Source organism: Lagenorhynchus albirostris, chromosome 13 (genome assembly GCF_949774975.1).
Source record: "Lagenorhynchus albirostris chromosome 13, mLagAlb1.1, whole genome shotgun sequence".
Taxonomy (NCBI): domain Eukaryota; kingdom Metazoa; phylum Chordata; class Mammalia; order Artiodactyla; family Delphinidae; genus Lagenorhynchus; species Lagenorhynchus albirostris.
Window position 1 is genome coordinate 82,725,468 of NC_083107.1, and position 16,018 is coordinate 82,741,485.

At 48.4% G+C, this 16,018-nt stretch overlaps 2 protein-coding genes across 4 annotated transcripts in view; one reads left to right on the plus strand and one right to left on the minus strand.

Annotated features, from left to right (window-relative positions):
• Positions 1-1,909, plus strand: part of ADAM17 (ADAM metallopeptidase domain 17) — a 52,136-nt gene extending 50,227 nt beyond the window's left edge. For 2 of the 3 annotated variants that reach the window (XM_060169148.1, XM_060169150.1), the window contains one exon: positions 51-1,909. In XM_060169148.1, the coding sequence (XP_060025131.1) occupies positions 51-410 (360 nt within the window). In that variant the 3' untranslated portion in view covers positions 411-1,909. The remainder of the gene's footprint in view (positions 1-50) is intronic. The other variant, XM_060169149.1, reaches the window with a different exon arrangement.
• A 17-nt stretch (positions 1,910-1,926) lies between these two features.
• IAH1 (isoamyl acetate hydrolyzing esterase 1 (putative)) lies at positions 1,927-14,521 on the minus strand. Its single transcript, XM_060169158.1, is given in 7 exon segments — positions 1,927-2,281; positions 3,681-3,827; positions 5,647-5,798; positions 8,037-8,111; positions 8,114-8,184; positions 12,472-12,524; positions 14,441-14,521. Coding segments are annotated over 7 exon segments (765 nt in total). The 3' UTR covers positions 1,927-2,095.
• Between the last annotated feature and the right edge of the window lie 1,497 nt (positions 14,522-16,018).

Genomic DNA, 16,018 nt, shown 5'->3' on the forward strand with positions numbered 1-16,018 from the left:
TGAGGCTGGGACTGTGGGACCTGGGGTGCACCTACTCCGTGTCTTTCCAGAACGTCGAGATGCTGAGCAGCATGGATTCCGCGTCAGTTCGCATCATCAAGCCCTTTCCCGCGCCCCCGACCCCGGGCCGCCTGCAGCCCCCGCAGCCTGCCCCTGCGGTGCCCCCCGCACCTTTGGTGCCTGTGGCCCCAAAGCTGGACCACCAGCGGATGGACACCATCCAGGAGGACCCCAGCACGGATTCGCACGCCGACGAGGATGGCTTCGAGAAGGACCCCTTCCCAAATAGCAGCGCAGCCGCCAAGTCGTTCGAGGACCTCACGGACCATCCGGTCACCAGAAGCGAAAAGGCCTCGTCCTTTAAGCTGCAGCGTCAGAACCGCATTAACAGCAAGGAAACCGAGTGCTAGTTCAGGACCGCGTCCCGAGCGCTCTGACGTCCGTGTGCAGAATATTTTTATAGATTTGACCTCAAATCACTGCAGTTTTTGTGAAGATTTGGGAGAAAAAAAGGAAGTGACTTCACAGCAGATGCCGGTCATGTGTTTGGACTTCCTTTGCATATGTAATACTTGTGTGGTCAGGCCCTTTTCCTTCTGAAGAGGTAAGGTGAATCTCGCTTATTTTGAGGCTTTCAGGTTTTAGTTTTTTTTGATCTTTAAGATATCCTTCAACCTCTGACGCCAAAGCAGAAACTACAGCTGGATTAGGTTTTGAGTATTTACATTTTTGTAAATTAACTTTTCATATTGGGAACGGCACTGATTAGGGAGATGCTCAGTTTTTTTTTAAACACTGTAATGATCCAGCAAACTTAATGAGGCATTTAGCAGGTTTCTTGTGAGGATAACTGGAACACAGAATAGATTTATTTCTTTTGCCTTGAAGACAAAGGGAGAAAAAACCAATGTATAGATTGTCTCCAAAATGTGGGTTCTGTTTCTAGGTATTACCTAGAACTTGTAGCAGCAGAAGGGAATTACACTGCTAAATTTAGGGATAGGGTTTCTTAATTCTAAATTGTTAAGAATCTCTAATGTCTAGAATTAAAACAATCTAGCTTATAGTGAGGGTTACAAATTGTAGCTCAATGAATCTACAGAATTCTGCCAACTGTTTTAGGACCCTAGGTAGCTGGGCAGTTTTTGTGTGTTTCTGAAGTATCTTCATGTATCAATACTGTCACCATCCTCTTAAAACATTCGCCATTCAGAAAGCCTGAACTACTTCAGAATAAGAAAGTTATGGTCGCCTCTTCTCAAACACTAGTGGCCAAGGATGCACAGGAGATGGTTTGGGTGCGACGTGCTGGCCTGGGGCTTTCTTCCCCACACAACTGATTGGTACTTACCCGTTACTTCTTCATCTAGTGCTTCAGTATGGTCTGCATCTACTGTGTGAAGGATAGAAACCATCAGGTTGAATTCTGATTTCCTTTTAAAAGCTTCTTTCCCCTGCTAAGTATTGAAATGTGCTCACCAGCGAACACATTTTAACTGAGATAACTTGTAAGCTTTGAGAGCAATCAGCCAAACCTGTGACAAATCGTATCTTTTTTTCTAAGGATGTTTGTTACGCAGATACCTGTTACACTAATACTTGAACTTGTACCTTGTGGTATTTGCTGTCTTTTAACTAGTCATAATATTCTTATAGTTAACACTTTTGCAATCTGATATAAGGTGAGTGGGGGGTGAGTGGGGTGTGTGGGTGTATGTATGAGAGTGAAATGGTTCCCAGCTGAATGTAAGAAACCATTTTTTATAAAATTGTGACTTTTTAAAAAACCAACACTGTCTTTACCTTTTTTCCATTTATAAAATTAATAAGCTGCTCAGGGTATATTTTGTAGCTGTGGCACTGATCTGATGACACCTGCATCCATCAATAAATATTTATTATCAAACCACGACGCACCTACAAAGCTGTCCTGAAAACTTCCAATGCTTTTATTAATCTTGGTGGCAGATGTCTGTGATTTTTATTGCAGGGTCATGAGCAAAGGTTTAAACTTCTCTGACCACTTATCTTGGGGTCTTTGTGCACTGGCGACTTCCTGTTCTGTAGATTAACAGCTGGACTTGGTTTTCGGTGACTAGTGGGCCCCGTCTCCCAGAAGACTTAGTTCTGGTTTTGCTTCTGCTATGTCTCGCCAGTAAGGGAGCAACAAAAGCAGTGAAGAGACTTTCTTCTCTATCGAAGGCCAAAGATAGGAGAACAAAAACTCATTTCCTTTTGGTGATAAATGTAGTCCGTCTGACAAACAGGAAGAAGAAAAGTCCTGTAAGGGGAAGAGAACACAGTTAAAGGGGTGGCTGGTCTCCCAGCTGTGGCCCCAGGCGGCGAGTCCCCGGCCTGAACAGCAGCCTCTGGTGCTGCATTAGCTCATCAAATGCTCCCACACCCTTTGTGGAGGGACAGTGTCTGCATATGACACATGGAGCGTCACAGAACCTCACACCATTAATGAGCGCCTGAGCCGAAGTGTCTTTCCAAGTCAGCAGACGGAAGAAGAGGATCAATGCGTGAGTACAGCACGTTGATGTAGCCAACAAAGTGAAAAATTTGTTACAAGAGCTCAGGGCCCAGTGTGTCAAATTGTTTTTGACTCTTCTCAGTCTAGGAATTAAATTGACAGGCACAGTATTAGATGAAAAGACTTTGTACTGTCCAGAGTCCAGACGCCCCACCCCTGGAGCCCCTTCTCCTTTGGGGAAGAATCCTTTCCCTATGCGGGAGCTCCGCCCATCCCCATTAGAACTTGGAACTGGTTCATGACTTGCAGACCAGGGATTCCGATTAGCCGCACTCCTCCCGGGCCTTAGTTTTCTCATCTCTGCTGTGTTTGTTTGGTCAGCTGATCGCTGAGGAAGACCTTCCCAGCTCTGGACTCTTAATACGTTAGGTAAGTCTAAAAGGACTTCAAAGAGCCACTAGCCCAGCAGTCTGCAGTTTCCTTTTCTCTAGCAGCATTACTTTTCCAAACCATCTCAGGTGGAAGCGTAACGCAGACAAAAACACAGCTCTGGGTGCTGGCTCAGCAGTCACGTGGCCAAGCCTGCTCCCGACCTGGGAACGCACAAGGTGGGTCAAGTCCACTCAGGGTGCAGAGGAACACAAACATGGCCTTCTCGTCTGCAGTGGGACTGCTGGGTCCCACGTAAGCACGCATTTATTTAACTGTACAGGAGGCTGTCGTGCTGTCTTCCGGGGTGGCTGTGTCATTCTGCACGGGGACTGGCTTTTTACCTTTTATATTTGTAACTGGGCTTTCTGGCTATAAACCAATTAGAACTCCATACCTCAACTATGAATTTTAGTTAATACCATATTCTACTTAAATGCATTGTTTTGCCTCTTTTAACTTTCCCCCTCTCCATATTATAAAACTTGGCCTAGATATTCTTAAATATGAACCATTTATTGCTCATTCATTTCACTACATGCCAACTCCTATTAAAGGGGGTCCCAGAGCATGGTGCCGGTACAGCACCAGGCCAAGCACGGTGCTGGGTGTGCAGGCGGCCCTGCAGCTCCTCCACTCCAGCCAACGTTTTCATTCCATTTGGTGAAAAGGACAACTGTCTCACCCACTCAGAGCTGCTCCAGGAGGACAGTGCACAGCCTGGTCACTTCTGTGTGACCCTACTCACCCGACAGGACCGAGCATGCCACTATACCTGACTGTCCTTCTGCATCAGGGTCCACAGGTCAAGTGCATCAATCCCACAGTCCTGGGCTACTTGTAAACAGGCCCTGGCATATTCACCAACGACCGAGTTGAGGCGATTTAATTTGCACCCTATGGAGAAGAGAAAATCCAACTGCTGGATTTTATGCAACTGATAAACCCAAGTGCTGGTCTTTGTGCAAGTTCTACTACCTGGAGGGTTTCTCAGTTCAAGTGAACAGGCGTGTGCTTACAGACCCAAAGTGGGCCAGCCACGGGGCTTGGGGGACACAGGACGGGCCTCACGGGTCACTAGTGTGCTGCCCTCCCCAGCACAGGACCAAGGACGATGGGGATGAGGGGCCATGGAGGGCATCTAGAGGACACCGAATAGACACAGAGGCAGAAAAGGCCGGGGTAGCTGAGCGGCTTGGCTAGAGTGCAGGCCAGAGGCGAACGGAGTTGGGCAGGTGACCGCTACGGGGTATGGTGGGGAGGACCGCTGGGCTCAGGCCCTGAATTGTTATGTGTAATGAGAAGCCACAGCCACGTAGTGGAAAAGTCACTTGTAGACTTTGGACCAGAGAAGGCGAGAGCTGGAAGGGAGCACAGAGGTCACTCAGGCCAGCCTGGGGGTCAGCAACCTTTCTCTGCCATGGGCTGGACAGGAGTCAGGGTTTACGGGCAACTATTCAGCCCTGCCGTCACAGCTCCAAAGTAGCCACGGACAACATGTAAACCATGGGCCTGGCCAGTGAAACTGTACTTGTTGTAGGCGATGGGGCGTCGTTTGCCCACCGCCCCCGCAGTGTGGGGACTCTCACACTCAGGTACAGCAGGATCACCGGGGGATGCACTGGGCGCTCCCCTAGACTTCTGCTTCCACAGGTCTGGGATGAGTCCAAGAATCTGCACTTCTGCCAAGTTCCCAGATGACACTGATCTGCTAATCTGGGACCACGGGAGAACCACACGTGGTCCAAAGTCATAAACCTGGCTAAAACTAGAGTGATACAGCAGGACTCATTACACACACGTCTACAAGAGTGCAACAGTCTCATGAGAGGTGCCCACCGCATTCTAGATACAGATTTTTTTATTCTATTATAGTCCATTAAAAAAATGTCACAACTCACTTGGTTTCGCGATCTGCGCATGGGTTGTGACCTGCAACGTGAGAAGCACTGAGCTCTGGCCGCACTCCTCTGCCCGTCCAGGCTCAGCCTGAATGCTTCCTGTAGCGACTTTCCACCTCACAAGTGATCATTTTGACCTAAAATCGCCCTTGATGGTGCCCATGGGGGTCTTCCCTTTGCCCTCTGGAGCTAACAAGCAGGGCCTTCTGTCCTCTTTATGTGACGGCGCCCTTCAAATATATGATGACAGCTGGCCTAGCTCCCCTGCTAGCCCAACAGCAGTTACTGGGTTCTAGTCATCTCTGTATCCGGCGCACCTGGCCAGGTCCTGGTATAGCACATAAAAGTGCCAAGATGCATAGTTGGTGGGGACAGAACAGGAGCCAGAACCCTGGCGCTGGTGAGCCCCGGAGCAGCCTCCGATCACTCAACCACCAGTTGGCAGCGGCAACTGGTGGCAGCGGAGAAGGGGCCATGTGCAGGTGGAAATGGGCAAAGCAACCTCCCCCTGCCGTTCAGAAGTCAGGAGACACCCCGAGTGCGGATGTCAGTGTCAAAGCGCAGCCAGCCCGACCCTCAGCGCCACGGCGGTGGCCTCCTGTGCACCCCGGAGTCGGGCAGATACCAGGCCCGGGGCCTGACTCACGCACGGCCAGAATCCTTTTCTGTGTCACGCTACGACATGCTGGGAGCTCTGCTTTAACTTCTGTCGACTAAAGCAGACAGACGGGAATTCACAGGCCCCCAAGAAGCCGAGGCCCCAGGCTGGAGACCAGGTCCCACCTGCTCCTCCCCGGGCCTGGCATCCGGGCCCGCACTCACCTGAGCTCAGGAGCTCACCCGCTCCTGTCCCCGTGCGGCCTCACAGAGCCGTGGTGGCGTGATGCGGATAAGCCTGCTCTCGGGCACACCCACGGACTGCAGGTGCTGCACCGTGCTCGTCAGGTTTGCCGCGTACTCCTCCAGGGGGATGCGCTGCTTGGGGTTCTCACCTGTTTGGGAGGAACGCGGACACTTCAGCCCAAATGCACATTTGCTGTAAGTGATGACAATTAAGGTTAATGCACATTCACAAATGGGCATAACTCGTGACGTCGCTGGGGAACTGTTTAGTGCCAAGCGCAGAAAGAGAAGGGGGAAGAGTTCAAGTACAGAGTCCTACATAAAACAGACTCCAAAGGCTCTGGCTCGGGGCCTTGTAAGCGCTCGTCTTTCCTCCTTTACTGGTCATGTGGCTATTAGTCAATTAGGCTGAATTTGTTAAGAAGTAAGACCTGCGCTGGGCAGTGAGCCTGCCCAGGTTCTAGCCCGGCTTTGTCACTGGCTAGCCACGTGCGCTTGGACAAATGATCAGCCTTTCTGTACCTCCGTTTCCTCGCTGGTAAAATGAGGATGACAATAGGGTCTACCTCATAGGGTAGCTGTGAAAATTACATCAGCAAAGTGTGTAAGGCACTTAGAGCAAGGTGCCTGCTGGGAAGGAAGCCCTCAATAAATAAACTAAGCAACAGCTAACGTCACTGCAAAGGATTCCTTCTAGACAGGCTCACACACAGCTCCCTGCAGGCCATTTGCAAACCACACGTAGGTATAATCTAGGAGAAAAGTAACAGCACTCATGGTCCTGCCACCCAGAAAACCACTGCTGGCACTTGGCCATCTTCTTCCCAGTCTTTTCCATGCAGATATGGAGACTTAGAAAAAAGAGGGATCACACTGAAGATAAACGACCATATTGTGCTTTTTTTCACATAACATTATGAGCATCTCTGTTCCTACAAAAAGTCCTCAAAACCATGGTGTTTAGGTGTCGGGTGACCACATTGGATGCTTCTGTTTCCTTACTGTGCAGCATTCTAATGTTTTGCTATTATAAATACCTGTGCATAGAAGTCTTTACACATATACCTGGCTGCATTACATACTAGGTGTTTCCTTAGGCTGGGTTTCTAGATGAGGGAAGTCTCTAGGGAAGCTTTCCAGAAAGGTTTCAAGTTTTCCCACCAGTACTGTAAGAGTGCCTGTTTTCCACACTTGTCAGCTGTAAGTATTACTGCTTAAAACCATGGATTTGAGAGTCAAAAAACCAAAACTCCTTGTTTCAGTTTTCATTTTGTGGATAACAGAAGTTTTACACATTTTCAAACATGTACTGGCTACTAAATTTCTCCTGTTTCGATTACCTGTTTCTGCCTTTGCCTATTTTTTAAACTGGAGTTAATATTTTTCTTAATTGATTTCTACATTAAAGACATTAACCTTTTGTCTCTCATGCTTTTGCAAACATTTTCCTTAATGTGTCATTTTCTTTTTTTAATAGTTTTTTTGACACAGCTAATTTATTTCACAAATCTATTTTTTCCTTTGCAGTTTCCTCCACTGCAATTTCCTCTAAGTTTTTATACTTAGAAAGTATTTCTCCTTGTCCTATATTTGATAGAAATTCACCTGTTTGAAAACTTCTGGGTTTTTTTTGGAGCGAGCTTACAGTCTCCACTAACACCTGTAGTCTATGCTCTCACAGGCGGCAAGACTTCCTTGCATCACAGTCAGCAGCTGTCCCTTCCTTCCCTTCTCTCCAGCCTCACCGGAGAGGCCCGACCGTGTGCCTGTTAATAGCAGACCTTCGCTGCCGGGGGTGGGGCATGGGAGAAGCCTCTGGAAGCTGACTACTCTTCTCCTTTATGCTGAGCAGAGGGCTCTCCTTTCACGAGTAGGAAAGGAAGAAAGGCCTGTGCCTCTAGTCACAGCAGCAGTTCTTCCAAAAATATGGAGACATGTCTCCTGTTCAGACCTGCTTCCCATCGCCCAGGAGTCAAGCCTGTGCTGGGTCACAGCGCTGCTGCCCTGAGCTACCCTTTCTCCATCAGTGTGAGTCACACAGCAAGGTGTCCAGTTTGACCTCTCTGCTGCCAACTACATCAACTAAAGAGAAAGAAACATTAGAAATTGAGCACAGCACTACTGGACTCTAAAAAACAGTCAAGTGCTTGAAATTTTAGGTCTGCCAATGACCCAGGCATGTAGAAAATAAGTCGGGAATAAAATTCACTGACATTAAAGAAAGCCAGAAGAAATACAAGGAAGTAAACTCAGGGAACTCATTATAAATTTGGCAAAACTTTACCTACTGGGAGATAGGTAAACAGATGAAGAAAGTATATAAATTTAAGTTTGCCCTAACGAAAAAAACAATTAAAAATGAACTAGGAAAACAAGAATGCCTTTACCTTTTAGCGCACTGTCACTGGCACCGAAGAAAACTGTACCTGCTGCTGGGCTGTCCAAACTGCTCCCCTTCCGGTTAGCCTCGCGAGGATAATCTTCACCCATCTGGTATTGTAACCCGAAAATCCACGATTCAGAACATCGCATTTTCTGAAATGAAAAAGTTTTAAAGATGAATTGTAGGGACTTCCCTGGTGGCACAGTGGTTAAGAATCCGCCTGCCGATGCAGGAGACACGAGTTCGAGCCCTGGCCCGGGAAGATCCCACATGCCGCGGAACAACTAAGCCCGTGCGCCGCAACTACTAAGCCTGTGCCCTAGGGCCCGAGAGCCACAACTACTGAGCCCACGTGCCACAACTACTGAGCCCACGTGCCACAACTACTGAAGCCCACGCACCTAGAGCCCGTGCTCCGCAACGAGAAGCCACCGCAGTGAGAAGCCCGCGCACCACAATGAACAGCAGGCCCTGCTCGCCGCAACTAGAGAAAGCCTGCGCACAATGAAGACCCAATGCAGCCAAAAAAATAAATTAAAAAATAAAATTTAAAATAATAATAATAAAAAAGAATAATTGTGAGCAAAGAACTATTTCTGGTCGCCTGTAGGCAACCTTCCGTGTGGGAGGGTGTGCTTGGGCTCACAGTGCCCGCTCTGTGCCATGGCCCTGCTGCTTGCCCAGGTGTCACTTTGGTAAGATCAGAGCAGCAGCAGAGTTGAGGCATGTTCGTCGCCTTCATGGTTCCAAGATGTAGCAAGTCCATCCCATTCCTTGACGAGAGAGGTTATGAATAATAATGAACAGAGGGGCTATGCAGACTAGCTGATTTCATGCATGGTCAGTGGGGTACTTTTGAAATGGAGTTTACAGCAGGCAGGTATTAAAGGTAGAAAGGCACTAATAAGCTGGAACTCTAATGGGATAAGCGTACACGGAATTCCTGAGACTTATTTTACAGACCGTTTTTTAAGGGGAGGTTTAGGTTTACGGAAAGACTGAGCAGAAGGTACAGACTTCCCCTAACCCCCAGCCCCACTCCCTGAAGACCTACACCACCCACCAGTGGGTGCATTTGTTACAGGTGCCAAACTACACTGACACACGGTTCTCATTATTACCCGGTGGTTTTGATTCAGTAGTTTTAGTAAATATGTATTAGTTGTGTTTCAGTTTAAACCAGTTTAACGGGCATTTTATTCCTTCTTAAAAATGTATGATTTGATTCACAGTACTGTATGGTATACTGAAAAAACCAACCATGGAAACTGAGCTGGCTGCCTGCGTTAGAATCCCAGCTCCAACACTGAGTAGCTGTGACTTCGGGTAGGTTTGTAGATGTTTCAAGTTGTCCACTAAAAAAAATTTTTTTCCCAATGAATCTCCAACTTCAATTGATGGTTAGCAAACCGATGTGGTTAATTTTGGTGTACGGTTCAAATTCCTACATATAAGCAACTAAGCAGAGAAGCCAGGGCACCAAGAAATAACTGCAGGCCGAAGGCCAAGCACCGGAGGCCAGAGAACTGCAGGGGGGACTCCTGTTTGACGCTTCTCAGCATTTATAAGCCTTCGGGGCAACAAAATTTCAGCCACGTTTATTTCTAAGTGTGGTTCTTGTGTTTTTAGTGTGTAACGATTACAAAATGCTGACTAGCCATTTTAAAGCCTCCACTTAGAATACTTTAAAATGGAACACTCTAGAATTTTGACAAGTCTGTCTTACATCCATCCAGTAGTTCAGTCACGCACGGCAGCACTTTAAAAAGCAAGAGGCAGGCGGAGCGGCTGGGCCCGTGAGCCATGGCCACTGAGCCTGCGTGTCCGGAGCCTGTGCTCCACAACGGGAGAGGCCACAACAGTGAGAGGCCCGCGTACCACAAAAAAAAAAAAAAAAAAAAAAAAAAAGCAAGAGGCAGAACAGCTCCCTCCCTGAGGCCTGTATGCTGTGGCAGTGACGCAGAGCAGCCAGTGCCTGGATCTCGCTGCCCTCGACTGGCAAGGAGGCCTTGACAACTTACTTAATTTTTCCGGGCCTCAGTCTTCCCAGCTGTGAGAGATGAACACTAATACCCAATCTGCTAGGATATGTGAAGATTAAAAGTAATGTAGTGGCCAGATACGTACAAGGAGCTCAATAAATGCCAGCCATTATAAATTTTAAAAAATATATATATATATATTATTATGAGGCTGTGAACCAAAAAAACTGCTAGTGAGGCCCATGGTTGAAACTGTTAAAGTTCCCTTCTGAAAGGGGAAGAATATCTGAATTTCTCTGGATTGAATAACATAATCAATAGTGCCCAAGTTATTCAAAAGGCTGGAAGAAACTGGAAAATTAAGAAAGGTTTTTACATGAATTCCTGGCTAATAACAGGTATTTAAGTTCAGATGAAGTTGGGAAAAGGATAGGAATTAACTAAAAGATTCCTTCCAAAACATCCAGGCTCTGTAAGATTGATTGCCTTCCAGAAAAAATGTAAATTAGGTTTTTATAAATGACAACAGGCAAGACCATATCTTTAAAAGCAAACAGAAGCTTTTAAAAACTGAAAAAGGTTGAGTTTTTTCTAACCTTTCAAACCAAGTATTTTTGGTTAAATACTTGGATAAGGCTAAAAAAAGATTGATGAAAATATATCAATAAATTAAAAGCATTTAAGTGGATTTAAGAATGGTTAAAATGCTTTTTGTACTGAGTATACAAAGATCTTATTTAAAGCTAAAACTTAAGGACGTCACTATGGGACACAATTACATATTTTAAATTTATTGCTATCCACGTAGTTAGTACAGAAGGGCAGTCACAGTAAGGTGACTCTTAATAACCTTCGAACTTGGAAGTTAGGTGAAATTAAAACACTGAATCAAGTCAGTTCTGGGCCTTGCACGTGGCTGAAGCAGACAGTCTCTGCAAAAGATTCACCCCCAGCGTCAACGGGGCTAAAGACCGCGTTCCTTCGGGCAGCTGTCGGTGTGGGACAAAGGGCGGCGCTGCCGGCACACAAAGGGGGGGCTGGGCTGGAGCTGCGGTCCCTCTGCCGCGCACCCCTCCCGACACGGCCTCCTGCTTTCTCCCGTGGGCCTGCCTGGTGGAAGGTGGGCGCGCCCGCCCGCCCACAGGAGGAGCCCGCTCTGCCTGGGTTCTAGCTCCCGGGTCGCGGTGCCACTCTGGTTCACAACGGGCTCTCTCGGGCTTGGCCGAGGGCAGTGAGCCCAGGAGAGGGGAGGCGGGACTCACCCAGCTGAGGCCTCCGGGTGGCCGCTCGGTTTTGTGCCTGCTGTCACAAGATGCTTTTAAGAGTGACACAGATAAAGCCTAACAGACCACACACTGTCTGCAGCTTCTTTTCCTATAATTACTCTCAATTCTGCAAAATAACTTCTTGCTAATTAAACGGTCTTCTAGCAGTCACACCTGTAAACAATTCTGACAAGATTTTAGTACTAACATTATTATGTACTGGAGAAACATTTGCAATGCCTGCAGTTTTTCAGACCATTTGAATAATTATTTAGCTTTTCCATATCTTCTATTTGATGAGAAAAGGTTAATGGACTAATTAAACAGGTACTGAATTTTTAAAAAATAAGGAGCCAGTACTTATGCAGCACTTGTCACGGGCCACGCACTTGACTAAGCAGAGCACAGCAGCTGACTCACCCTCCGACAGGAGAGCAGGGCCCTTGGCATCCCCAGAGCTGGAGGATCCTGGGCGCTGGGGCCAGGCCACCTGACACTTCTTAGTTGTGTGACTTTGTTATCTACCTCTCCCCACCTTATTCTTCTCAGCTATAAGATGGATAGGAGGATGATAAATCACTGTATTACTGGGCAGTTGTAGAGATTAAATGAGACAATAAACATGAAGTATTTTAAAGTCTCTGGCACCTGAACTGGAACACTGTTTCCCTTTTAATGATTTCTGTTTGGCAAATGGAATACCAAAATCATCACTATTTTTATTAATCTGATATATTTTAAATATTTTTTATATATCTGATATATTTTATTATTTATTTTATATATCTGATATCTTTTATAAAGAGAATCTGGGGGGAAAAATCTCTATCCAAAAATAAATCCAACTTTGGTTTTAGAATATATTTTGTATTCTTTCAATTGAACTCCTTGCTAATTATTTAAATCGTACCCACCATAACTGAAACAGACCTTGTCTTGTTTAGATAGTGAATAGCTGTATTTTCGGATCCAAGCCCCTAATATATTTTACAACTTTTAGGGTTTGGTTTCATGAGGTGGCGAAGTTTAACTGAACCTGAGCGCTGCCCTTCTCTCCCCCAACCCCTCATACACACTAACTAGGAAAGGCCTGCAAAGACAAAAAAAGGAGGAACGTACTGTTTCAAACTGCATCATTCACTCTCTTCTCCATCAATAAACACTCAAGTAGGAATCTAGAAACTATCCTCACCTGACCAGCTTGTCCGCCAGTGACGCTCCCCACCCACCCTGCTGGAAAGAAAACTGCAGAAAGAAAAGCCCATTACGCTTCATCAATGTAATTAGGCCATATTGCTCAGCGACTCCCCTCTTGTTTTCTCTTTGTACTCCCTGACTTCTCGGCCTTCACCATTTGCTTTGCTCCGCGGTCGTTTTAGGGATTACTAGAGCTACACCTCAGCAGCACTCTGGAAGCAAGAGGTAGTTTTCTTCCCTGTCAATTGGATTTGAGCCAATCACCTGCATTTTATTGAGACCTCTATTAGACTCAGTGTTATCTAGAAAAGTTACTTAAATCTAGGTACAAGAGATGAAATCAACTGTATGTTCAGTTAGGAAGTGAAATCCACACTACACTACCTCTTCATAGTTGAAAGAATAAAGAAATTAATTACAGAACTCAGGGTGAATATTTTTTGATATACATTCCCACGGAACTTGGAGAGTCCTTACTGCCCTAGATGCCTAAAAATAATGTTACCAATTGTTAGCATACACACAGAAAACTGGTTTAGGAAGTCATGTCTGAATGTGAGAAGAATAAAACAAAATGAAAAACACCATGGGAAGGTAATTTTTAAAACGTGCTCCCCCTCCCTGAAGTAAGAACATCTATTTTTCCTTGAATGAGAGTTGAAATAATCTTGGCTGAAAAGGTGATCTGGGACCTGGGGTCCTCGGCTGCAAAGCTTGCCCCTGGACCTACGTCTCCTCCTTCAGCAACAGAATACAAAGAAACGCTAAGGGACTAAAAATAACTGCGTTCCTGCGCAGCTGGGGCAAATTATGGACAAGACACAAAAAAGGCCAAAAACCAACTGCCACTTCTGAAGAGCAGAGAGCCAAAGCAGGGTCCTGCGCGTGCCCCCTGCGCTCAACACCGCCAGGGGGTGGGCAAAACACCTCAGCCGCCCCTCCGCCCGACCCCCTGGACACACCCCTACCCTCACCCCACGTAAGGAACGAGCTCGCCTCCCGCCGCTCGGGCCCCTTTTTGGGGGCGGGAGCAAGGGAAACTGTTATTGTTTTCGCTCCCCTCCTGCACCTGCAGGAGCCCCAGTCAAGCCCTGCCTGAATTTCTGGACTGGCCTCTTATCCATTTCTACTGATTGCGGAGGCCAAGAACCCTGGTCGGTATCACTTGGCGGCATCTCATTCAAGAGAGCGGCGAGATGTTCCATCAGAGGAAGCACGGGGGTTGAGTGTTTTCCGCATGGAATGGGAGGTACGAAACTGCAGGAAGTGCTTCAGGCGCCGCCGTGATCTGTGCAAGGTGACGCCCCAGGAAGCTCCGCGTGGCAAAGCACTGTTTCCCGCTGTGAGCAAATTCAAAGTACCTTTCAGGGAAAAGCACAACAGCCACTGACCAGGAAGACACTACGATGAACACAACGTGCCAGGTCTTCCCAAAATCCCTATGAAAAATGACACAGAAAGGAAACAGCGGCCAGCCCAGGCCCTGGCACTCCCAGCGCGTGGCGTGGACAAGTCCCTGAACTTCCCTGCACTTCGTCTCATCCGTCAAACAGGCCCCCTAAGACTAAACGGAACGTGTGTCCAGGACTGCGAAGCCGCGCTGCCCTCCTGAAGATGTCATCCTCCCTGAAGTTACCAACACCGAGAAATGAACCAATGCCAGGGTGTCACGAAGGGGCCCTGGAGGCGGCGGGGACACGACGCTCTGTGAGCGTCCAGGCCTTGGGGCAGCATCTGCTGGGGGAAGCGGGGTGCAGGGAGGCGGCCCCGACAACTTCATAACAGTCGGGAGGAATGGGCCCCTCCCGCGCGGAGGGGAGAGCCAGGAATCACCGAAGAAGCCTGGCCCGCGGCTCTCGGCCAGAGTGCCGCCCCCCCGAGGGCGCGGCGAGAACGCCCAAGAGACCGGGCCACGTGGGGGCCGAGCCGGGTTCCGCGGAATGGACGGCGCCGAGCGGCGGTACCTGGGTGGTGGAGTCGCCGAAGAGCAACACCCGAGGCCAGAGCAGAGAGCTTCCGCACACAACAGCCTCGCACAGCGCCATTATACCGGTAGCCGGGAGGTGGGGCCACGCCGGATATCCGGGCGAGGCGAATAGCCGGGGGCGGGGCAAGGCCGGATATCCGGGCGGGGCGAGCGGCCGGGAGGAGGGGCTCCCGGGGGGCTGGGGGGCGGAGGCGCCTGCGGAGTCCGACGCCTTCGCTCGTTGGCTGTCTTCGCCCGCTGGCTCTCTTTCCCGGGTCGCTCCGTAGGGGCTCCAGTAGCAGGGCTCCTTCGGCGACCAACCGGTCACTTTTAAGACGTGCGATAGCTGTTGCTTCTTGGAAAGCTCATTTTTGTCCGTTTACAAAAGCTTGGCCCCCTGCATGCATTCGCTTTTTGTTCACTTATCCGAGTCGTTAGATGCAGGGCGCGCGTGGCTACCCTGCCCTCGGGGAGCCTACCTGCCCTCTGGCCATTGTCGCCTGTCAGTCCCCCAGGCGGAAACCAACCCCGAAAGGAGAGCGATTTGGCGCTGCCACCAGATCCAGCATCACCCACCCCGCGAAGGTGGGTTCAGTTTGAGCGAGTCGCAAGCACTTCCAAGGGGCTCGTTCATCACGCAGCCCTCTCTTGTTAAGTAAAATTAGGCAAGCATTTGTCCAGCGTTTTGACCTCAAAGAGAAACTGACGACATGTGCTAAAGACAGTAAGGCCGACTATCCAGGAAGCACAACGATGGTGGGCTTTGGCAGTAGGGGAGATTAGGCTAAACCCTAAATACAAGAAAGAAAAGGGATTTATAGCCAAGGAGCAGGGTGAGGGGTCAGGTGAATGTAAAAGTACTAAGAGGCGGGGTAAATCTTTGCTAAATTGCCCTGACAGAGTTCCTCCTGAAGGCAGGGCAGGGTGACATCAGGATGCGGAATTTGAGCAGCTACCCAGGGGGATCAGACCAAGAGGGAGGGATTTTTGCTAAACCGACTCGGCGAGATTCTTGCTACAACTGGGCTGAAGGGACCAAGGACAGGACCCAAGGTGGGGGGGGGGTGCTTAGAGAGAAGACAGAAGAGCCTGGCGCAGGTTTGCTCAAGCACTTAATGGAGTGTGACAGCTGTGATAAAATCGAGCCAGAAGGGTGTCCTGAAACAACTGAGCTTAAGGTGAAAACCAGAAGGGGAGCAGTGTGTGTTAGAATAGCTGCCGTTTCCGTGGCTGGGACGTAGGGTGTTGGGGAGAGTGGCTGGAGCTGGAGAGGCAGGTAGGGCGATACAGAGCGGGACCCCGTCTTCAGGCTGGATTTCCCTGGCTTCAGCTAGAATCAACTGGGAGCTTTAAGAATGTGCTGATAAAGGACCACCACTCTAGACCAACTAACAACACTTCTGATGGTAGATGGTGGGCATCAGTACATTTTTAATGCTCCCCAGGTGATTCCAATATGCAGCCAGGGTAGAGAACCCCTGTTAGGCCAAGTTAAGGTGTTTGGATTTCATCCTAATTAATCACAGTAAAGAAGCCCTGAAGGATTTTCAGCAGGGAGGCTTTCAGCAGATCTGTT